This window comes from Sus scrofa, chromosome 14, assembly GCF_000003025.6.
Source record: "Sus scrofa isolate TJ Tabasco breed Duroc chromosome 14, Sscrofa11.1, whole genome shotgun sequence".
Classification (NCBI taxonomy): domain Eukaryota; kingdom Metazoa; phylum Chordata; class Mammalia; order Artiodactyla; family Suidae; genus Sus; species Sus scrofa.
The window spans coordinates 48,908,611-48,932,386 of record NC_010456.5 but is presented as its reverse complement, the minus strand read 5'-3'; the positions used below and the strand labels follow the sequence as shown (position 1 = coordinate 48,932,386).

The 23,776-nt window shown below is 52.0% G+C and overlaps 1 protein-coding gene and 1 gene segment (V, D, J or C); both read right to left on the bottom strand.

Annotated features, from left to right (window-relative positions):
- Window positions 1–23,776, bottom strand: part of LOC102158332 — a 247,703-nt gene that overhangs the window by 75,373 nt on the left and 148,554 nt on the right.
- The window catches only part of LOC100152327 (immunoglobulin lambda-like polypeptide 5), a gene marked incomplete in the record, with an annotated part of 201,278 nt that overhangs the window by 69,139 nt on the left and 108,363 nt on the right, over window positions 1–23,776 (bottom strand). Inside the window, 2 exon segments of the mRNA NM_001243319.1 lie at window positions 1,314–1,329; window positions 12,358–12,371. Coding sequence (NP_001230248.1) covers window positions 1,314–1,329; window positions 12,358–12,371 — 30 coding nt within the window.

Genomic DNA, 23,776 nt, shown 5'->3' with positions numbered 1-23,776 from the left:
GGTGGCTACAGCTCTGATTAGACCCCTAGCCTGGGAACCTCCATATGCTGCGGGAGCGGCCCTAGAAATGGCAAAAAGACAAAAAAAAAAAAAAAAAAAAAAAAAAAAAGAGAGAGAGAGAGAGAGAGAGAAAAGAAAAAGAAAAGTGAACATAGAACTACCATATGACCCAGCAACCCCACTCTTGGGCATGTATCCGGACAAAAATTTCCTTGGAAAAGACACATGCATCCTCACGTTCAATGCAGCGCTATTCACAATAGCCAAGACATGGAAACAACCCAAATGTGCATTGACAGATGAATGGATTAGGAAGATATGGTATATATACACATGGAATACTACGCAGCCATAAGAAGAACAATATGCTATTTGCAGCAACATGGGTGGAACTAGAAACTCTCATCCTGAGTGAAGTCAGGCAGAAAGAGAAAGACAATTACCACATGGTATCACTTATATCTGGAATCTAAAATACAGCACAAATGAACCTTTCCGCAGAAAAGAAAATCATGGACTTGGAGACTAGACTTGTGGTTGCCAAGGGGGAGGGGGAGGGGGAGGGAGTGGGATGGATTGGGAGCTTGGGGTTAATAGGTGTAGACTATTGCCTTTGGAATGGGTAAGCAACGAAATCCTGCTGTGTAGCACTGGGAACTATGTCTAGTCACTTGTGATGGAGCAGGATAATGTGAGACACAAGAATCTATGCATGTGTGTGTAACTGGGTCACCATACTGTACATCAGAAAATTGACAGAACACTGTAAACCAGCTATAATGGAAAAAAAGTCATTAGCTAAAACAAAAAAACAAAAACCCAAAAAAAACGGAGTTACTGCCGTGGCTCAAGGAAATGAATCCAACTGGGAACTATGAGGTTGTGGGTTCGATCCCTGGCCTCTCTCAGTGGGTTAAGGATCTGGTGTTGCTGTAAATTGTGGTGCAGTTCACAGTTGCGGATGGGATCTGGCGTTGCTGTGGCTGTGGTGTAGGCCGGCAGCTGTAGCTCCGTTTAGACCCCTAACCTGGGAACCTCCACATGCCTCAGGTGCAACCCTAAAAAAAAAAAAAAAAAAAAAAAAAAAGAGAGAGAGAGAGAGAGAGAAATGAAGCAAAAAGGCCTGGCTTTTTCTTCAACATCTGCTGATAACTCTGTGATAGTTTGTCTTTCTGAGCATGAGCGTCGTGAGTGTCTGGGGTCCCGTCATGTCTCGTGCGGGGCTCCCGTGAGCATTTCTCTCCACAGACGAACACTGTCCTTCGGAGCACAGTGAACACACGGCTGGCTGTCTGGGGAACTTTGCCAAAGACCCCATCGCCCAGGGTTCTAGGGAATCTGAGGTGACACGTGCTGGATCAGACAGAGGGACAAGCAGATGGGAGGCTGGGACCTTGAGGGTCTCATCTGGCGACAGACCTGACAGCTCTAACAGACGCCTGGGCATCTGGGGCCACGCTGTGGGCTGGACACGCGAAGGCTCCGTTTCCGCAAAGAAGAACCTCAGGAGAGGCCGGGCCTGGGGCAGGGGGCCGGGGCTCCGAGCTCTCCAGGCCTCAGGCAGCCTCTCGGGAGCTGGGGGCCCCTCCTCCAGGAGCACAGAAGACCCCAGCCCCGGGCCTCACCCAGCAGGTCCCCCCAGGGGAGAGGTGCTCCCGCAGAGCCCCGCCCCCTCAGGCAGCGCCCCCCTCTCCTGGGACTCAGGCCCCCTCCTGGGCCTGGGGCACGTCCTGACCCCGGACCCTCTCCTTCCCTCTGCACCCTGACAGCAGCCTCCGCAGCTCAGGGCAGCTTCCTTCCTCCTTCTTCCTCGGGGCAAACCGAGGCCCTGAGAGGACGGAGGGTCCATGCCTGGAGGAGCCGGGCCAGGACCAGAGAGGCCCCCTGAGCTCAGGGCTGAGCTGCAGCTGCTCTGAGGTGGGGGGAGGGAGCCCCAGGCCAGGCAGGGAGTTTGTGTCCCACTTCCCCCTCTGCCTGTGTCACTGTGCACATGATAACCACCATCATACACCTGACAGTAGTAGTCGGCCTCGTCCTCAGCCTGGGCCCCGCTGATGGTCAGGGTGGCTGTGTCTCCTGTTCTGGACACAGAGAACCGCTCCAGGAACCCTAAGAATATCTCAGGGTATTCATAAATGACCAGCTCAGGGGACTGGCCAGGCTTCTGCTGGTACCAGTGAGCATAATAGCTTCCAAAGTTGGCTCCTTGGCAGGTGATGCTGGCCGTCCCTCCCAAGGACACAGACACCCCCGGGGGCTGAGTCAGCTGAGAAGAGGCCACATAACCTGCAAGAGAGGAGAGGAGAGTGCGTGTGAGGAAGAGGGTCTCACTCCCAGAGCCGCAGGCTCCCTGCAGCCTCCCCTGGGCCGAGCTGACGTTGGTTCGGAACCCGGCTGGTCCTTCATGACCTTGGGGGCTGAGCCTGGGGGGCAGCACCTGTGCAGAGAGAGAGGAGGGGGAGCAGGAGAGGGGTCCAGGCCATGGTGGAGGTGCCCTGAGCTCTGCCTCTGAGCCCAAGGCTGGCTGGGCCTCTGGGCCTCTTTATCCTCAGGAGGGAGGTCCTCATGCAAATGTCCTCCCTGCCCCTGTGGCCTTGGTGACTGGCTCCCTGCGGAGCAGAGAGCAGCTGGCTCAAGGGAGGCGCTGACCTGGGGCCTCACGCCCAGGCCTGTGCTCAGAACTGTCCTGTGCTGCCCCCTACCCCCGCCCATGCACACACACCCCAGTCTGCACTGGGCTCCCCTTCGGGCCTGGGGGCCCCACAGTCCCCCTCTGTGGTGATGAGACATCCACATGGTGGCAGGCTGTCCAGCACTGGGAGCTGGTGCTGTGGGGACAGGGGTCGTGCTGCTGTGAGAGGCCAGACTTCCTTCATCAGACACAGTGACATTGGTCCTGTTCCCCTGAGAATGAGTTTCTGATGTTATGGTTGTGAGTGCTGTTTTAGTAAAATACAGGGGAGAAGCTCATTAGGACTTAGGGTTAGTCAGCATTTATCTGATGACACCAGAAATATAATTTTTCAAAGAAAGTTATGATTTCATCAAGCTCATCAAAAGTAAGGTTTCCTGGAAAGTTGCTTTGTGGCTCATCTGTTAGCAAACTGGACTAGGATCCATGAGGATGTGGATTTGGTCCCTGGCCTCGCTCAGTGGGTTAAGGGTCCTGCTTTGCCATGAGCTGTGATGTGGTCCGCAGACTCAGCTCAGATCCCACATTGCTGTGGCTGTGGTATAAGCTGGCAGTTGTAGCTCTGATTGGACCCCTAGCCTGGGAACTTCCATATGCCATGGGTGTGGCCCTAAACAGGAAGAAATAAAAAAGGGGGAGGTCTCTTTGGGGCACAGTGGAAACGAATCCGACTGGGAACGATGAGGTTGTGGGTTCGTTCCCTGGCCTCTCTCATTGGGTTAAGGATCTGGTGTTGGTGTGAATTGTGGTGTAGGTCACAGATGCAGCTTGGATCTGGCATTGATGCTTGATGCCTTGTAAGAAGGTATATGTATAAAATCCTCTAGCACCTGGGAATGTTTAGTCCTCTTTCTTCTGCTAATGCCCTGAATCCTCCTCCTTGTGATACCATCCCAGTTTCTTAGGGCCCCATCTCACCATAACAAAGCATTAGAATGGCGGACATTTTACAAATGTAATAAAGTCAAAGTACATTTTCAGAGAGGATGAGAGAAAGTGTCAAGTGTGTGCAGGTTCCAAGAGGGCACTCTGCAATAGTCTTTATACCCCACAATGCAATGCCACCCCGTTTGCTTTTCTGACTGGCCTTGGGCACGATGCCTTATTTGCATGGGGAACAGGTTATATGGTGGTGGAGTGAGCAAGGGGCACCATTCCTTCTCCAGCAGGGAGTGAGCAGCCCAGGCTGGTCAAGGTGGGGGAAGGGGCTTTAGAATGAGACATGGCCAAGGGCTTATGGGATGAATCTCCCTGAAGAAGACTTGAAGCCTATAACATATAACAAAGCAAAATCTTTGGCCCCTTTGAATACCTTGCTCACGTTCTCTATGGCATCTGGGATCCCAGGTTGTAAGGGAAAAGGGCCAGTGAACAGTCTAGCTGCTTCCTGCTAAATGGTAGCTTTGTAGGGTTCTGGGTCCCCTCTGCTTAATTTCTTTCAGGGCATTCTTTTTTTTTTTTTTTAATTTTTTTAGGACCACAGCTGCAGCATACGGAGGCTCCCAGGCTAGTGGTCAAATCAGAGCTACAGCTGCTGGCCTATACCACAGCCACAGCAATGTGGGATCCGAGCTCCTCTGTGACCTACACCACAGCTAACCATAATGCTGGATCCTTAACCCACTGAGCAAGACCTGGGATCAAACCTGCGTCCTATGGATGCTAGTCAGATTCATTAACCACTGAGCCACACCGGGAACCCTGTGTCAGGGCCTTCTTGAAGAGGGAGGTGTGGCTCCAGGGGATGGCTTGTTCCAGTGTTGTCTGGGTGTTGACTGGCTGATATAACCATCAAATTATCATTTGGAGGTTTGTTTGTTGTATTCTAGAAGAAAGAAACTTAACAAGTAGGTTAAAATTTGAGGCCAGGAGTTCCCGTCATGGTGCAGTGGTTAACGAATCCGACTAGGAACCATGAGGTTGCGGGTTCAATCCCTGCCCTTGCTCAGTGGGTTGACGATCCGGCGTTGCCGTGAGCTGTGTGGTGTAGGTTGCAGACGAGGCTCAGATCCCGAGTTGCTGTGGCTGTGGCCTAGGCCTGTGGCTACAGCTCCGATTGGACCCCTAGCCTGGGAACCTCCATACGCCATGGGAGCAGCCCAAGAAATACCAAAAAGACAAAAAAAAAAAAAAAAAAAAAAAGTTGAGGCCAAAGACCTGTAAGGCAATTATTGTCAAGTAATGAAGCTGCTTAATGTAGTTATATATTTAATGTAAGTGTAACAGACCCAGTCAGAAATAACTGGAGAAGGGACAGTTTGAAAGCAAATAGACAAAAGAAATCTCAGTTTTTGAACAGGCCTGAAACCCAGTTTGGACCTGGCATTTCGGGGAGACTTGCAGCCAGGTAGTTAGTTCTTTAGTTTTATCTAAATAGATTTTAACTGTTAATGTGGTATTGACTTAAGAATAACAAGTACTATGAGTCAATACAGTTTTTATCTTTTTGTTGTTACAAGGGTGATCCTTGAAAATGGAAGGTCGAATGCAGCTCCCAGCTGCCAGCTGATGTTGCTTTGAGAATGGCTGATGGCTTCAAGTGTGTGTAAACCTTAAGTTCTTAGCAATATAAACCTTGGTCTCCAATTACCTTGGATGTCTGAACCACAGCTCTTCCATTTTGTCTTTTAATTTTGTCTCCTAAATGGCTCAAGCTGATGTGACTGTTAAGGACCTTAGTGCCTTTCTAGATATGAGAAGTTGAAAGAATTTGGGCTCATAAAATCTTTTTTTCCCCCTATTTTGAGTTACAGATTATTCTATTGTAAAAATGTAAGCAATTACAGATCAGTCTCTTGCAAAAATCAGTGCTATATTAGCACAAATGTAATTCCTAGTTTAAAAAAAATCTCATTGATTCCAAGTAAGATTCAACATTAAGCCAAGATGTTACTGAAGTTGTTTTCAAAAGACACTAAAGCATTGGGAGTTCCCATCGTGGTGCAGTGACTAATGAATCCGACTAAGAACCATGAGGTTTCGAATTCGATCCCTGGCCTTGCTCATTGGGTTAAGGATCTGGCATTGCCATGAGCTATGGTGTAGGTTGCAGACTCGGCTTGGATCCCGCATTGCTGTGACTCTGGTGTAGGCTGGTGGCTACAGCTCCAATTCGACCCCTAGCCTGGGAACCTCCATATGCCACAGGAGCGGCCCTAGAAAAGGCAAAGAGACAAAAAAAAAAAAAAAAGACACCAAAGCATTACTAGCTTTTTTCCCATATGGAACCTAGAAAAATCAAAATTTCTGAGTGGGTTATCTTCATCTTTTATTCTTATGTAGTCATAGCCATAGTTTTATATAATAGGCCATGAGATGGTAAAGTAAGCATATTCGTTTTGTTCCAGGCCCTGTGCAGCAGCCCTGCACCTGCAGTGTATCAGCTCCAGCAGCTCTGTTGTCAGGGGAGAAAGCAAACGAGCACTCAGAGAGTTGGAGAACTCAGGTTTATTATGTGGGTGGGCTCAGAGGAGATTGCTCTCCGGAGTCTGAGCCCCAAGGAAGTGTTTCAGAAGGCTTTTGGGTACGTGCTTGGTGGGATGGACCAGAGTGAGGACAGGCAAGGGAGTAGATGCTAAAGCAAGTTTACAGAGGCGGATGCCTGGGGGAGGGGTGGTTGGGGCAGTTGGCTGGACTTTGCTTAGTCAGCATGGCTGGGGAGTCTCCTTTCTACCTTTTTATAGGGGCATTTTCTCCTTCAGGTGGGCAGCTGCAGTGGCTCATGTTTCACTCCCTGTCGAGGCTGATGGCAAGTGCCCAACTGCAGTTCCCAAGACCCTGGCCCTTTGGGGCAGAACTTGACCAGGAAGGGAAGTATGAGGGCCAGGCTGCTGAGAGGATGGGTTCCCCAGGGTTCACTGTGGGACCTGTTCCCCACATCCTGGCTGTCCTCAGGAGCCCCTTGTCTGCACATGGGTGTGGTCAGGAGGGTGGTGCCCCAGGTTAGAGCTGGAGAAACTGTGGAGGCGCCCTAAGTCTGATCCCCGAGGCCCAGGTTGGGCAGGGCTCCTCCCAGGCCTGTCTTATCCCCTGGCTGCAGAGTGAGATGCTGGGGATGCAAATCAGCCAGAGCTCCAGGGGGCTGCCTGAGGAGCTCTGTGCTTTCAGACAAGGGCTCAGCCCCCAGGGCCCCAGAGGGGGAGGGGTGGCCCCTGGGGACCCCATTCTGCCAGGGTGTCCTCCTTCACCTGCTGGTCCCATAGTCAAAGGTGACACCTTCATCCCAGACTGTGTCCTGGCCTCACTGCTGGTCAAGCCTGGTCACTAGAGCCCAGACGTGGAGTCTGTGTTTATCTGAACCCACTCTCTGGGGACAGAAAGGCTTTAGATAGGGGTAGGTCCTACCCCAGGTCATAGCTTCTGGGTGACAGAGCAGAATCCAATTCTTCCTTTGCTGAGGGCACATGGGGTGTGTATCAACCACTGAGGTGCAGTAATTGGGCAGAGCTCCTGGGCAGGTCACAGATGCTGTGCCTCCATCCCCAGCATGAGCTCAGTGCCAGGGGTAGATTCAGTGCTGGGAACATGATTGACAGTGAAGGTGTTTTTGCAGGAAGGGGGTCAGTTGGGATGAAATTAAATATGTGAACATGTGCCAGAGAAATGAGAAAATTCTTCAGGAGACAGATCTGAGACACCTGTGGCCAGAGGAATCTACATCATTGTCAAGGACAAGAGTCTAGAAACCCTCTACCTTTTCCCCAGGTCTCAGGTGGAGGTCATCCACCCCCCTGATGGGAAACCACTGCTGTCCAGGCCCCGCCCTCTCCTGGTGGCTGTGCCGTGTGACTCTGCTGCCCCCTGGAGGCCATGTCACCCTGGCTGCAGGCGGCTCAAGAATGTCGCTGTCCAGGTGCAGATTCAGACCCCAGTGGCCATGTCCTGACTCCCAGCTCCAGGGACAACTGTCCTCGTCCGGGGAGGAGGAGCTCCAGATCGTGTGGCCCCTGCCTGTGTCAGACCCGGCACCAGGATCTCAGAGTAGCTGTGAGTCTGTGAGAGTCCTGATAGAGCAGGAGGGGGAGGGCCACCTGCATCTGTGCAGACATTGCTGGAGGGGTAGGGGGTCCTGCAGTGGGTCCTGTGGCTTGGCCCTGGGGACTCTGCTATTGAATCTTAGTGGTGGCAGCTGTGGGTGCAGGGCCAGCTTGGGGTGATGGAGGTTCTTCACCAAAATTAGGATAGAGATCCTCCACCCAACCGACATTTTTTTTTTTTTTTTTTTTTTTTTGTCTTTTGCCTTTTCTAGGGCCAGACCCGCAGCATGTGGAGGTTCCCAGTCTAGGGGTCTAATTGGAGCTGTAGCCGCTGGCCTACGCCAGAGCCAAAGCAACATGGGATCTGAGCCGCATCTGCGACCTATACCACAGCTCACGGCAATGCCAGATCCTTAACCCGCTGAGCAAGGCCAGGGATCAAACCTACAACCTCCTGGTTCCTACTTGGATTCATTAACCACTGTACCACAAAGGGAACTCCCACCCAACCAACATTTGTTCACAGCCATTCTTTTTTCCACATTCCGCCCTTAAAATTCTGCAAGGATCTGAAACTGTCCCTGGATAAAGCAATGGCTATCTTGTGTGTGAGGTGCAGCAATAGACCAGAAAGAAACGCCCATGGTCACAAGTTATGGCAACTCCTCCACAGGGCCCCTGGCCCAGGCCTCCTCCTCAAAGCCTGGGGTGTCTGGACTTCCTGCCACAGTGCAGTGGGCTAAGAATCCAACTGCAGCAGCAGGGTTGCTGTGGAGGCATGGGTTTAGTCCCTGGCCTGGAGCAACGATTTAAAGGGTCCTGCATTGCAGTGGCTGCTTGAGAGGCTGCAGCTGTGGCTCAGATTTAATCCCTGGCCTGGGAACTTCCATATGCCGTGGGTGTGGCCATAACATTAAAAAAAAAAAAAAAAAGTCCAGGGAGTTTGCCCTGGCCTGTGCAGAGGCCCATGAAGAGGTCAGTGGTCCAGGACATGTTGGTGATGCTCCTACATGTGCTACTGCTGGAGAACCTTGTAGCTGGGGCTGGAATCCCCAATGTTGACTCTCCTCTCCATCTCTCAAGTGAAGGACAGCCCCCATGCAAATCCCCCTCTACTTCGTGCTTGCACCCAGCACTGAGGTCCAGCTGGGGAAACACCTGCCAGAGGAGGGGTGGTGGAAGGGGGATGCTGAGTGCTTTGTGTCTGTTTTCCTTCTTCCATCATCCACCCTGTCTGGGTGCAAGGGTCATCACAGCTGCTGAAGCATGAGGGGTGACCACTTATGGAAAATGCAGAAGGTGTCAGTTGAAAAGATTCACAGCTGGACCAGCTCCCCATGAACAGAGACATAGTCCCACAGTGCCCCCTGCTTCTCGAAGGTTTGAAAAATCTCCTTTCCCCAAAGAGACTTCAGGCCTGATACTCAACTCTGGGCCTCTGACTGATTCCCTCTCAAATGAGCCTTAGTGTTTTTTTTTTTTTTTTGTCTTTTTAGGGCCGCACTCACGGCATATGGAGGTTCCAGGCTAGGGGCCGAATTGGTGCTACAGCTTCCAGCCTACACCACAGCCACAGCAACACCAGATCTGAGCTGCATCTGAGACCTACACCACAGCTCACAGCAACAAAGCTCACAGCTCCTTAACCCACTGGGCGAGGCCAGGGATCGAACCTGCATCCTCATGGATCCTAGCCGGGGTCGTTAGCTGCTGAGCCACAAAGGGAACTCTTGGGGACACTCTTTTGGATCCACCCCAGAGTCTGGTCATTTATGGACGTGAGGAATCAGACAATTTGGGACTCGTTGCTCTGGGTTGGTTGTCTCTATCCTACATCTTTTTCCAATACTGTGGGAGCAACAGAGGGAAGAGACGATGGGGGGATGTAACCCCACTCTTTGGGATATTTTAGACATGTCAATTTTAGTAGATAGTGGCCCCCACACTGTAAGACAACTCACTCAGCTGCAGGGTTTGGGGAGACTGCAGTAGCAGGAAGTCTCTGGAGATTATTAGCCTCCCAGTGGGGCGCCCCAAATTGTTGTTCCCAAAGGGTCTGGGCTATTAGTGGAACAGTTTGGGCTGCCGAGTCGACCTTGGTTTGTGGTGCTCCATGTTGCGGAATCCATGCATATTCTCTGTCCCTGTCTCCATTGCCACTTGGTTCATGAAACCCTTGGATGAAGACAGAAGTGGCTGGGAAAGGATGCTGCCTGAAATCCATAGAACGGGCTGTCTGATGATTACAGATCTCCTCTGCTCAGGTCACCTATCAGTGAACATTCATTGGTGAACATGTACCTTCACATGTTTTTGTCCATTCAGAGAGATCTATCCACAGACCTTGCCTCAAAATTATTTTTTCACCAAATTCCCATTCATATTTCTTCTAAGTCCCTGGCTATGGAGCCACATCAATGACTCCATATATAATGGCACATCTGACCATTTCTCCTTGGAGAATTCACAGCCAGGTGCACCACTGGAGGTTCTGCACAGGGGGAGGACATCCTCTCACTGTAGACTTCAAGGATATCCCAGAGACGGGCTTAATGCCACAGCCACCCACTCCAGTGATGTACTTTGCTGTATAAGCTCGGTTTTGGTGGGTCAGACAATGCCCAGTTCATGGTGAGCCATCCAGGCCACCTGGAAACTCTGTTCTGGAACTGGAGCAATAACACAGAACAGAGTCAGGGAGAGAAGTGACTATAAGACGGACCTGAGAGGAAACTCTGCTGATAACCCAATCTCTCTAAGTCCCTCCTCTGACTGGAGGCCAGAGGAATGTTTGGATGTCATAGAATTAATGTCAGTTCATGGCTCAGTGGTTAACGAATCCGACTAGGAACAATGAGGTTGTGGGTTCGATCCCTGGCCTTGCTCAGTGGGTTAAGGATTCGGTGTTGCCATGAGCTGTGGTGTAGGTTGCAGATGTGGCTCGGATTCCGAGTTGCTGTGCCCTGGTATAGCCAGCGGCTACAGCTCCGATTAGACCCCTAGCCTGGGAACCTCCATATGCCACAGGAGCGGCCCTAGAAATGGCAAAAAAAAAAAAAAAAAAAAAAAAAGAAAAGAATTAATGTCAGTTCAGAGCTGGTGTTCAGTAGTCCCTAAAAAATCTGACTCTGCCCTTTTCCCTGGTGCACAATTACCCTGATAAAAGGCTATTTTTCCCTTTGATAAAGAACTGGGAGAAAGATCACAGTGTACATTTTCAGCAGTGTACCAGGGTCCTTCCTTGAGGGGACTCAGCCTCCCCTTCATTCATGGGGTTCTGTGTCTATAAACTGGCTCAAGGCTGAGAATAATCAAGGGCAGATGACTCCCTGTTTTTATGATATAAGTTGGACTTATGCTCACTTGACCTAGTCTTTGCTTCCACCAATTTGAAATTAAGAGATTCCCAGCCTATTTCATGTCTAGGAATACCATGATGAACAAGCCAGTGACCCAGATCTGCACAAGTCAGACCAAGCTGATGACTCTGAGAGTCCACTGGCTGAGACAGGAACCTTGCCCTTGGCAGGGCAGGGCTACTGCTTGGCCCCGGCCATCCAAGATCCAATTCCTCCCATTGCATCTAGGATTTCCAGCTGAGAGGCTGCAGTTCCCACTAGGAGGTGTGGCCTAGAGAAGAGTGACTACAGAGCTCTTCAAGGACCATAGGGCTCCCCTGAGGGATTTATTTCTCAAAGTCCTGGTGAGAAGGGTGCCTTCTGGGCCCTCCCAATGTGGGGAGCAGGTCTTAATGGACACACCCCCTCTACATCTCCCTCCTACAGGATCCTTTTGTCTCCAGGAAGGTCTCCTTCTCCAATTCACTCACTGGGACCATCATTCGGACTTTGCTTCAGCCAACCAAACCCACTGCCTAGGTTCTTCCTCCACTCCAACTGCAGGGCATAGGAAACTGAGTCTCTGCGGAGTGAGCCCAAATCAGCAAAGCCAGCTTGACCCAGCTTCATGTGCTCCTCCCACCACCCCGCCTCCTTTGTGTCCCTCCCCAACCTGTTCCTGGGATGTCTGTCTATGCCAATTAGAGCAGCCAAGTAGGGTGTTCCCGTGTAGTGCAATGGGATTGGGGCATCTCTGGAGTGATGGGACGCAGATTCCATCCCTGACCCTGCACAGTGGGTGAAGGATCCTGTGTGCCCCTAATGGCCTAGAAAAGAATAAAGTGAAACCTCTGAGCAAGTGGAGAGCCACACCCGCTGCCTCCTGCTTTTGTTCTGTTCAGGCCTCAGCTGGGGGGTGGTGCCACCTTATGGGCATCAGTGATTTTCACTCAGTCTTTGCCTTCAGAGGCCAATCTCCTCTGATTGGAGAGACATTCTCACAGAAATATCAAGAATTAGGGTTTTACCAGCTGTATGGGCATCTCTTACTTCAGGTATAGAGACACATAAGATGAACCATCACCTGCTGAGGCAGAGATGACAGAGTGGCACATTTGGAAACGACATGACATAGGACCAGGAGTGATGGCTGTCCCAAGATACTAACCTCTAGAGCTTTGTCCCCTAAGCTTTCACTGTGGGGGGAGGGGGCAGCTCAGAAAGGAGAGATGCCTGAGGGCCAGGCTGCAGGAAGCCAGCTGCACAGACAGAGCATCCTTAGAGGAGCAGGAGGCCTATTAGCTCAGGGCAGGTTTTGGTCTCAATTCCTCATGAACTTGGACCACTGTACAAAGTACCACCACTTCTAGGTGAGCTACAGTAATAGTCAGCCTCATCCTCAGCCTGGAGCCCAGAGATGGTCAGAGAGGCCGTGTTGCCAGACTTGGAGCCACAGAAGCCATCAGGGATCCCTGAGGCCCGTGTGTTGACATAATAAATCAGGAATTTGGGGGCCAAGCCCGGGTGCTGTTGGTACCAGGAGACATAACCCCCAATGTCACTGCTGGTTCCAGCACAGGAGATGGTCTCCATCTCCTTCAGATTCCTGGACACCGAGGGGGGCTGAGTCAGGGCAGACTGGGCCCAGGAACCTGAAAAGACAAAAACCACACTCTGCTCAGTTCAGGGCTGGGGCCCAGGTCACCCTGAGGACAAAGCACCAAGGATCAGCCCCATGTCCCCAGGGTCCCTTCCCTGGAGGCCTCACTTGTGCCCTGAGTGAGGAGGGTGACAAGGAGCCAAGCCCGGGCCATGGTGGAGTCACCCCAAGGCTGCCTTCTGACACTCCACCCTGGGCCTTGTCCCCCAGACCTCTCTTATCCTCTCCCCTGCCTCAGAGCAGGGAGGGGCTTCCATACAAATCTGCTTCCTGCACCTGCCGCCCCCCAACCCCTCTGACCTGGATTCTAGATCCTTCTGCAGCCTATGATTCTAGATACTTCTTTATCCCTGGACAGTAGAGCTTCCTGGAGAATTAACTCACATTTTGTGTCGGGACAGACTGAGTCTAAGATAGGAAGCGGGAAATGGATCCAGCCCAGGGATTTCCTGTCTTGCCTGGGGTGGGAGTCAGCATAGTTCCTGGGTGAGGAACCGGGAGGTCCCCTCTGTGTTGCTGGGGCATGAGGGTACAGGGGCCCAGGTGGCTGAAAGATGCAAGAGCTCCATTTCCTGGGAATCAAAGCCTGGGTGGGGACCAGTATCCTGTCCACTCCTCCTTCCTCATCAGCTGGAGGGTCCTCTGGCCCCCTTCCTGCCTCCATCTCTGCAGCTGTTAGACAGAGGCCGGAGCCTGTGCCCTGAGCCATTTATTAGCACTTAAAAAAAAAAAATCCTTTTAGGGCTGCACCCCAGGCCAGGGGTCAAATCAGAGCTATAGCCTCAGGCCTATACCACAGCCACAGAAATGAAGGATCCCAGCCACAACTGCAACCTATACCACAGCTCAAGGCAACGCCAGATCCTTAACCCACTGAGCAAAGCCAGGGTGGAATCTGGGTCCTCAAGGATGCTAGTCAGATTTGTTTCCGCTGAGATACAGAAGGATTCCCATTTATTAGCACTTTTGAAGACACTTTCTTGGGACACAAATGCTTTGGGGCAGAAGAGGGATTCAGCAGGAAGCAGCTCCGCAAACTTCAGACAGGACAGTGTAAGCCCCAAGGACCTTCCCCACTTTCTTGCCCTTGCTGCCCTCTGGTGGCCACAGATGGTACTGACCTGGCCCTGGGAGGCAGCTGAGCAGGGGCTGGAGATCCTTGCTGTGCTGCCCTTCCCTCCTCCCTCCTTCCCCACCCAGGTCAGCACCAGGACCTGCCCTGGTGAGAAGGTCTGAGCTCTCTATTCCCCTCCAAGCTCACGCCTCTTTGTCCATGAACTCCCTCCAGGATGGGATCTGTCACCTGCCACACCAGGCAGCGCAGGTGCTCACCACAGACTGTTTACCCTGTCCCTCCATAGCCTTGGCACCTGTGAGGCAGCTCTTCCTACTGAGTGACAGGAGCATGGAGGTGACTCCATGGCTGATGGTGGGCAAAGCTCAAGGTTGGCCTCTGGGATGGAGGGAGAAGGAGAAAGGCGTTTGGGGCAGGGATTGTTTTGATTCATGGTGATTGCTGGAGTGTGTTTTAAACATTTTTGTGCTTTTTGTTTTAGACTTTGGTTCAGAGAATGATGTCCATTGTTTGAGATGATTCTTAAACAGTAATATTTCAGGCGTTTCCCTGGTGGTCTAGTGGTTAGAAGTTGGTACTGTTTCGGGACTGTTAGCATCACCTCTGGTGCAGATGGGAGGAGGCAGGTCAGGGAATGAGACCCCCAGGTGTGACCTTCACACTGTCTAAGTTGGGGGTGATGCATGGGAAGATTAAAGGGAGAGGCAGAAGGAGCCGGCAGAGAGATGTGCAGTGCAGACCTGACCTCTGAGAAGGAAGAAAGGAAAGGATGGGGCTTGGAGAACAGAAATCCCCAAACTCAGAGCAGTGCTGAGATAATCTCAGCCCGCCTCACGGGGAGCTCCAGGCAGCCAAAACAAATAAACAACAACAACGAAAAATATAATTTCCTGTATGCCCAAGCTTGGTCAGTGAGAAGGCCTTAGCCCAAAGAAGCCTCAAACAGGGCAAGTTAAAAGGGAACCATAGGAGTTCCCTTCGTGACTCAGCAGAAACAGATGTGAGGACACAGTTTCAATCCCTGGATTCACTCAGTGGGTTAAGGATCTGGGGATGCTGTGAGCTGTGGTGTAGGTCACAGAGGAGACTTGGATCTGGCATTAATGTGGCTGTGGTGCAGGCCTGAGGCTACAGCTCTGATTTGATCTGTAGCCTGGAAACCAACATATGCTGTGGGTGTGGCCCTAAAAAAGACAAAAAATAAAAAAATAAAAAATAAAATAAAAGGGAACCATCCCTGAAGATGTCAAGGGTACGGTACCTGGCTACAGTAGGTTCCAGAGGCTGCTGTAACAACTTATGCAAACTTAGGGGCTTGGAGTAACAGAAATGTATTTTCATATGGTTCTGGGAGCCTGAGGTCTAAAATGAGGCTTATAGGACTGAAATCAAGGTGTCGGATGGGCTGGTTCCTTCTAGAATTTTCTGGGGAGAATGTTTCTTTGACCTTCTAGCTGCTACAGGAAGAGGAAATCCATATGTATTTGTGAGGAATGGGTTCCCATGTTTATGGAGGCTGAGAAGTCCCACAGTCTGCAGACTCAGGAAAGCTGTGAGTATGGGGCAGTTGAGTCCTAACCCTGAGAACTGGAAGAGCTGGTGGCATAAATCCCAGACCAAGGGCAGAGGGAAATGAGATGAAATGCCCCTGCTCAACGGAGAGACCTGAAAAGGGGGCTAAGTCGTCCTCCCTCTGCCTTTTGTTCAAGACACCCCCCCCACCCCAACCCAGTGGATTGGATTCTGCTCAGTTCCTCCTTTGCTCCGAGCGCTGAGGCTCCGCACCGAGGGGAGCCTGCAGATGGCCTGGCCTAGCCAGGAAGGGAAGGGAGGATGTCCTTTTCCCAAGATGATATTTTCAGGCTGGAACTGAGGGACACGGAGCCCCTGACCTTCTCATGAGTTCCCTCCCCACACACCTACTCCCCCTCCACACACAGGCACCCCTGGGCAGAACCTCCTCCCCTGTGCATCTGCCAGCCCAGCGCCCGAGGGAACCCCGAGTCTGAGTCTGGAATGGAAGGAGGCTGCCTCTGACTGAGGGCTCCTGCCTTCCCCTCTATGCTCATTTGCAACTCCCCCAAAAGGATGTTCAAAAGCAGTAGTTCTCACAAATCAGGCCTTGTGGCCTTGAGAATGTAGACCAGCCATGCTGGATTCTTTCCAAAACCTTCCACACCAGCCTCATCCTGCAGCAGGCTGGGGGACCAGAGGCTGTGCAGTTTCACCACCTCTTTTCAGGTTTCCAAAATAAATCACTGGTCAAGGAAAAATATTATGACAGAAAAGGTTTCCCCAAATACAGAAAAGGGCTTTAACCATGGCGAGTGTTACCGTGTTAGTGACTCTCTTTCAGACATCTTGACCTGCTTAGCTACAATGTTCTTGAATATGAATGACACGTATCCCAGAAGGGTGGGGGTCCTTGTGACTTTCACTGTTTCTTCTATTCAGACCTAGTGTAGCCCTAGAAATATGGCAAACATTGTGGGCATGGCTTGAAGCAATGAAATGAATGAATAGTATATTCACAATTACTTCTACAAGAATAGGACTGTATTATATAAGCAATCGTGTGAACTGTGCCTTGTTTTCAAATATCTCTGATGCCATCTTTTCAGTGTGTCAGTCTCAGGGAGCCTTAAATCAGCAATCAGATCAAGAAAATCACAGGGCAATTTTCAAAAGGATCCTGTCTTCATTTCTAGTCCAGATAGAGGCATCCTCTGCCTTCTGCGTTTTCTTCAGAGAACTGGTTACAACTTGCTACTTTAAAACAATGATCTTCTTGTTAGGTTTTTTTTTTTGTTGTTTTTTGTTTTTTTCCCTGTTTCCACTCTAAAGCTTATGAGCATGTATCTCCTTGTGCATTGCACCGGGAGCCCCTCAAGGGCAAATATGTTGAATGATTCTTGATTAGAGGAAGGAGGGGAGCGCGGAGGTGGGAAAACTGAGTGTTGATCAGCCCTGTTCAGGTGACAGTCACAGGAGCAAGGGGATCAACACAATACCCTCGTTTGTAGGTACGTAGTATTCATTCATTTACTCATTCATCCATGTGTGTAGCTGGTTACCTCAGGCTCTATTAGCTCCCAAGCAAGGGGGTGTCTGGTAATGGCAAGGGAGATCCACCAAAAATAGCCATCACTTCCCTGCCTGTTACCCTCAGCCACCATGACCTTCATGTGCCCTTTGGTTAAAGATTTAGGGTCACTCAGATGACAAGGACACAGTATCAGACCCCACTTTCAGAAAAACACACCTTCACAGTCTAAGGAGGCCAAGTACTTCCTGGGCTGATTGAGGAAGCTCAGTTCAGAGGACCCAAAGGAGGTCCCCAGACCCGAGGGAAGGACAGGGCTGGGGCCTCGCTGTGCACTTTACTCCTCCAGGAGGCTGGCTTTCTCCCCTAGAGAGGCTGGGTCCCAGGAGGCGCCAAAATCTGACAGAGGCTGTGCAAAACCCTGGATTCCAGGTCCCTGGTGCCCCCTGGTGGCCCAAACACGACAGCCTGAGGGATGAGGGGCAGCGCCTGGGAGGAGGAGGGTCCCGCCCGGGGAGGGTCCCGCCCACACTTTCAGTTTCCAGGCCCAGTAGTGACTCTGTCCCAAGGGGTGTGCAGGTGACGACAGGAGCAGCCTGAGCACAGGACTAGCGCAAGCTGAGCCCATCCGCGGGGCTGCGGAGATCACAGGAGGTGAGGAAACGAGGCGCTGGAGTTGTTTGGCTTTGGAAAAAACTGGAAAACCAAATGGGGAGGGGGAGGGGACGCGAGGGGCATGGGGCGCGATCTGGGGAGAGGATAGTCTAATGGAAAGCTGGCTGGGGTTGCCACTGCCTCAGGGGTCACATAAGTGATCAAAGTCCAGACGACAGGGACATCTCATCTACACAACGGGGGGTGGGGTGAGAACCCTCGTACAGGGGGCCCAGGAGCCGGCCCTGACCCCACACCCACAGAGAGAAACGGGTTTGAGGATGCACAGGCCCAGAGGTGGGAGGTAGAGAGGGAGTTGGAAGAGAGGGATTCTAGGCCTCCTTCACCCCACTCCAAACCACATTCCCATCCTTAGTTCTTTCTACACAACCCCATCCCATCCCCCATCCCCACCCCAGCTCTCCACCCCACTGCACACCGCATCCCATCCCCATCTCTACCCCCACCTCACCTGTCCTCCATCCCACCCTGCGCCCCACTGCCATCCTCCATTCCACACAGCCCTATCCCATCCCCCTACCCCCACCTCACTCTTCCCTCACCCCATGCCATCCCCATCTCCTACCTCCATCTCGCCCCATCCCCCCTCCCACCGGTCTTCCATTCCCTACCCCTTCCTCACCCATACACCTGACTCCAGCGCCGTCCTGTCGCATAGCCCTACTTTCCTCCACTGCACTTCTCCCCTCCCCCACATCCCCTCCACTCCCCCTCCCCACACCCCCCCCAACTCAAGCCTTTTCCAGTCCAGTGGGCATGGCCACAGGCGCCATCCCTCCCTCTATCCCCATATGCCCTCCCTGCCTATTAAAACGAACCCCTTCTGGATTCCCTGGGCAACCCCATTCGCGTTCCTAGGATCTCGTGAGATTTCTCCCAGGGGGAAAGAGAAACCGGGATTGGTCAAATGCTGTGGTTTGCAGGTGGGAAGCCCCTGAGTCACCCTTTCTCCCTCTTCAGGATCTGAGAGGGAACCACGTGGAGAGGCACTGACACATGAAACGTAAGTTCTTGTCCTGATTCCTCTGCTGCTTTCCCACAGGGTGACCTTGAGCTAGATGGGGGGGCAGGGGGCACCAACAGGCCAAGGCTTCTGTCCCCCCCCCAAAAAAAACTTACTGGGTTATTGGTTACCCAACATTGGGCGCGAGTAAAGGCCTAACGGAGTGAGGCGCGGGCCTCGGGCCACGAGGGCCGCGTGCTCCATGAGAGGGGCCGCAGCGATGGGCAGTAGATGTAATAATCCGCCAAACCCAGGTCTGCGTTTAGTGCTTGAGCTCATCAGCCAGCTGCTTTGCTTGAAACGGGGTGGCTGCTGCCCTCTGGAGGTGCCAGGACGTGGGGTAGAAGGCAAAGGAAGGGGCAGTCATGGGGCTGCCATGGGGCTCCCCAGTGGTGGTCAGGGTCCGTTTGAAGGTCCGTTTGACCCAGGCACAAGGTTTGTCCTTCGACTGTCCGCTGGGTCAGCCGATAGGGAGTTGGTCAGGCTTGGAGACAGAGATTCACCCTGAAAGCTCAGAACCCACGTTCCAGCAGAGATTTTCTCGGGAGCCCGTGGTTTTGCAAATACATGTGTTAACACACACTCTCCTTGTCTTCGGAGCCTTTTAGTTCTCGCTCTCAGACTTGGGTGACACGGGTGATTGAGACAGTAGGAGACCAGGGTTTGGAGGACCTGTGGCCAGTCTGAACTGGACCAGAGGAGACGGAAGACATTTTCAGGTAAGCTGGTCCCCTGCACCGCCTCTGGTGTCCCAGGAAGCCCCATGCTCCCTCTGTACTAGTCGTTCAGGAGCTGGATGGAATTTGCATACTGAGACCTTCACAGCAGGAGGAAGATGAAGAGCCTTTATTTTTCCAAGTCTTTTTCTCAAGAGAGCCTTGGTCCTGCTCTTTTCTTATAAGAAGCAGCTGCCGTGTGCTGGGGACCCGTTCTGGAAGCTACAGGGGTTACATTCAGAACCTATGCCCGGGGTGAAGGAGCAGAGACTCAACTCTTGGGTGGAGTCAGGAGGGGACAGAGTGGATGAGCCCAGGGAGGTCTCTCTAAGCTGGGGGTTGAGACCATGGGGGGTGGGGGTGGGGCTTCTGGAAAGACAGCATCCAAAGCGTGAACAAACAGCAGATTCTCCTGCTGCTGCCGGAAAAGTCTAGGGAGCCTGTGTGGCTTGCCTTGGAACTGAAGGATGGAGGGGATGACCTAATGCACTGGAGGCGTTGATGCCAGGACATCTGGCTGTAACCTCCAATATCACCGCTGCCTCCAGGGCAGGAAATGGTGACCTTCTGTCCCAGAGCTGCAGACACTGAGCATCTGTGTCAAAACAGACTGAACCCAGGATCCTGAGAGGAGGAGGATGTGCACAGGGAAGAGGTCAAGGTCATGACTCCAAAGGGTTGGGGCAGAGGGAGAGAAGGGTCAGCCCTGAGCTGCTAGAAGATCCCCTCCTTTAGTGCCTCTCACCTTTGTGGACAAGAGGATGAGCAGAGCATGGTGGAGACTCCAGGGAGCCCTACTCCCTCATCCACAGCGCCAGGCTGAACTCCCCACACCCTTCTCATCCTCTGCCTCATGAGTGAGCGCCCCCCCTCCTGTGCACATCTGCTGTCCAAATCCTTGGGGGGCATCCCATCAGAGAATTTGCTTACTTGTTCCTGTCAGGGGCAGGCAGAGCTGGGAGGTCTCCTCCCAGAAGATGCTCTGAGCCTGAGTCGCAGGGGACAGCTGCTAAGCTAAGAGCTTTCAAGGCAGTGAACACAGGCCTTTCTGGATTCCACACCCACCCTGCTCTCCCCACAACTTCCTGGAAGACCTGGCAGGAACTGCAGACCTGCTGAGTCCCTAGACTATGGTGGGTGAAGTGCCCTTAATTGAGACTCCCGTCCTCCACTTTCGTCCCTGGCCTTGTCCACTGCTCACAAACAGTGGGACGTTCCCATTCTCAGGCTGTGTCTCCAGGTACATTTCCATTGGGCTGGTATGAGTTATGGCTCAGGGAGCCCTGGACCAAGAGCCAGGGGCCTTGTTCCCGAGTCCCCCTCCTATGGCCCACTCTCTGACACAGGTGCAGGGGACTCAATGTTTTGGGACTCAGTCCCTGCATCTGGAAAGAAAGAATCAATCTCAGCCCCCTGCCACGTTCTGATCTTAAAGAGAAACTAGTGAGACTAAGAAAGTGAAAGGTGGAGTTCCCATCGTGGCTCAGCAGTTAATGAATCCATCTAGAATCCATGAGGTTGCTAGTTCCATCCCTGACCTCACTCAGTTGGTTAAAGATCTGGCGTTGCCGTGAGCTGTGGTGTAGGTCGAAGACACGGCTCGGATCCCGTGTTGCTGTGGCTCTGGTGTAAGCCGGCAACTATAGCTCCGATCAGACCCTTAGCCTGGGAACCTCCATGTGCCGTGGGTGCGGCCCTAGAAAAGACAAAAAAGAAAAGAAAAGAAAAAGAGAGTGAAAGGCTTTGGTGGTTTAAGTTCTCTCAGACACAAGGAACTGTTTACTCGTCATTTTGATTCAGAATCCAGCTTGGGGCTCACAGTCCCCATTTCCCAGAAGAGCTTGAAGGAAGAGCATGGTTGTGACAAAAAAATGAAGATGTCCCAGGGCCAGTGATGCCAGCAAATACCTTCACAGTAAATGACCCAGAGATAATGTCAGGCTCTGGAAGCACAAAGGATGAAATGAAGCAGATCCAGATTTAGAAAGCAGTGTGACAGTTTGCCAGGGTGTAGAAAAGATGCTTGTCCCCCAGTTGAAAGTTTTGTGGTGAAGAGAGGCAAACAATGTTGAAACTACTTTTGGTAAGTTTTTCACAAACAAAAACACTCTAATTCTCAATGCTTAAAATCACAGTGTAGAGCTTGTGCTGTGGCACAACGAGATTGGCAGCTTCTTGGGAGCACTGGGACTCGGGTTCAGTCCCTGAAGTGGCATAGTGGGTTAAGGATCTGGCATTGCTGAAGCTGTGGCTTGGATCTGATCCCTGGCCCAGGAACTCCATATGCCTCAGGGCCGCAAAAAAAAAAAAAAATGTCACAGTGTATCAGGAGTTCCCTGGCGGTCTAGTGGTTAGGATTTGGCACTTTCACTGCTGCAGCCCAGGTTCAGTCCCCAGTCTGGGAATTGAAGTCCCACATCAAGCCTCTGCATGCTATGGCCAGAAAAAGAAAGTCACAAAGTACTTAAAAAAAAAAGTAGTCTTACTATTTTTTTCATTTTTGTAAGCACAATGGATTGTGTAAGAGTTCTTAATGTTTTGAAAAAATTATGTAATGGCTGTAGAAAATTCATAATTTTGCCTTCGATGAAGAAGTTGCTTTGCAGTTTGCTTGTGCATGGTCATCTTGATAGCCCTGCTCCACCATGCAGGCCAAGTCCACCTGTCATCATTTTTTCAGCTTGCTTGTTTTTCATTTGTATGCTCAGTCAAGTGAAAGATGCCTCAGAGACACTGTGAGTAGAAGACTGTGCATTTCTTTTCCTCCAGCCTTATTGAGCTAGAATTGACACACAGCCGTGCGTGAGTTTAAGGGGTTCCGCCTCATGAGTTGCCTTGACATCCACCCGTGGTGATGTGGTGATAAGTTGGTGAACATCCAGCATCTCAAATGGATACAAAACTAAATAGAAGTTGTTTTTCCTATGATGAAAACGCTGAAGATTTACTCTCTTAACTTTCACATGTAAAATACAGCAGCATTAATTACACTACTGTGTTTTTGTCACCTCCCTAGTACTTAGTTCTGAAGAGAAGAAGATGACGTTTGCGATGGGTATGTCCCAGATCAGCAGTTGCTAGGCCCCCAGCCCGCACTCTGTAAATGTCTATAGTAAATCCAGGGCTGGTTCGGCTTTGGAGATTTGGGGTCAGATGGGTGACTGGGCCCCAATACCACAACCCATTCTTTCCCTCTCTTCCCAAAACAAGGTTCTCACGGTCACATAAGGCCATGATGAGGCCGACCATGCACAGGTCCCAAGAATTGTTCTCTCTGGGGCCAAATGCCAAGGGTGGGTACCTTCTCTCAAACCTCATCTTTGTGTCCAGGATCAGGGCTCGCCTCTCTCTCTCCCTCTGTGCCCTTGGGGTGGGGGATGGGGCACAGCAGCTGGCACCTCCCCCAGGCCAAGGCCAACAGAACCAGCCCCTGGCGACACTCCCAGCCCCCAAGTCCAGGCCTGCGTGCCCGCTGTGGTCCCAGACACATCTCCAGAATGTCAAGGACACAGCTCTGAGAGCCAGGAAACTGGGCCCCCTGCTCTGCTGTCATTTCCTTCCTCCCCCTCCTGCCCCACCAGCCTGGAGGAGCCCTCAGCCTCCCCCTCCCCTGCTTTGCCTCTAGAAGCACCTCCCAGGGGATTAACTGGCTGGATCCAGGGTGACCTGGATATCAGGCAGGTCCTCATTGGGGAGGAAGAGGGACACTCGCTTGTTTGAGTCTAGATATCACTGGATCTGCAGTGAAACCACATCTTGTTGAGACCAGGAAGAGGTGGAGCAGGCTGACAGAGACCTGTGACTTTTCAAAAGGCCCAGAGGGCAAAAGAGATCTGAACTCCAGGGGGAAGATGACCTGCTGGATCCCAGGTGGAATCTGTCTGTTCCAGAGCTGGGTCAAGGGAGCCAAAGATGGGAGAGCTGGTGCATCGGGCCTGGTCCCCAGGGCCTCCCATCGGCCTGGTGCCTCTGAAAACCAGCAGGGGTGGGGTCTTCCCTGAAAGCTGGGAAGGGTTGTCCTCCAGTGCTTTGGATCCTGAAAAAAGCAACTGGGTTTTTTTTCGTTTACACATGCCGTGTTGTCCCAAATACCTCCGAAGAATTGGGGCAAGTCCTTGATTTGTTGATGCCAGTGGAAGGGTGAGTCCCCACATTATGCCCACAGCGCAGGCTCTAGGAGAGGTGGGCTGATGTGCCAGGGGTGTGGGAAGAGAAGCCTGCCTGGTGAGCACCAGCCCCGAAGAGAACTTAGGGTGGAGATCCATTCTCACGGTCCCAGTGAGGCTGTGGGGAGATGCTCTGGGATCCCAGTAGGAATTAATTCTGTGACTGGAGAAGGAAGGGGCACAGGACACCCCACAGATGAGCTCAGATGTGGTTCTGGCCCTCGCAATAATGAGAACATTAATGACCAAGACGTGGTAGAGACGCTCCTCCAAGTGACTCATGCTAGGGCCCTGGGGGTTGTCCTGGGCAGGAAGGACAGCCTTTTGTGGGGATGTGCCCCTGGTGCTCTGCCTCTGGCCACAGGGTGTCCCCTGCCTCACTGGGAAAGAGTGTTCCACTGATACTAGGTCATTCAAAGATGGTGGTCCTTC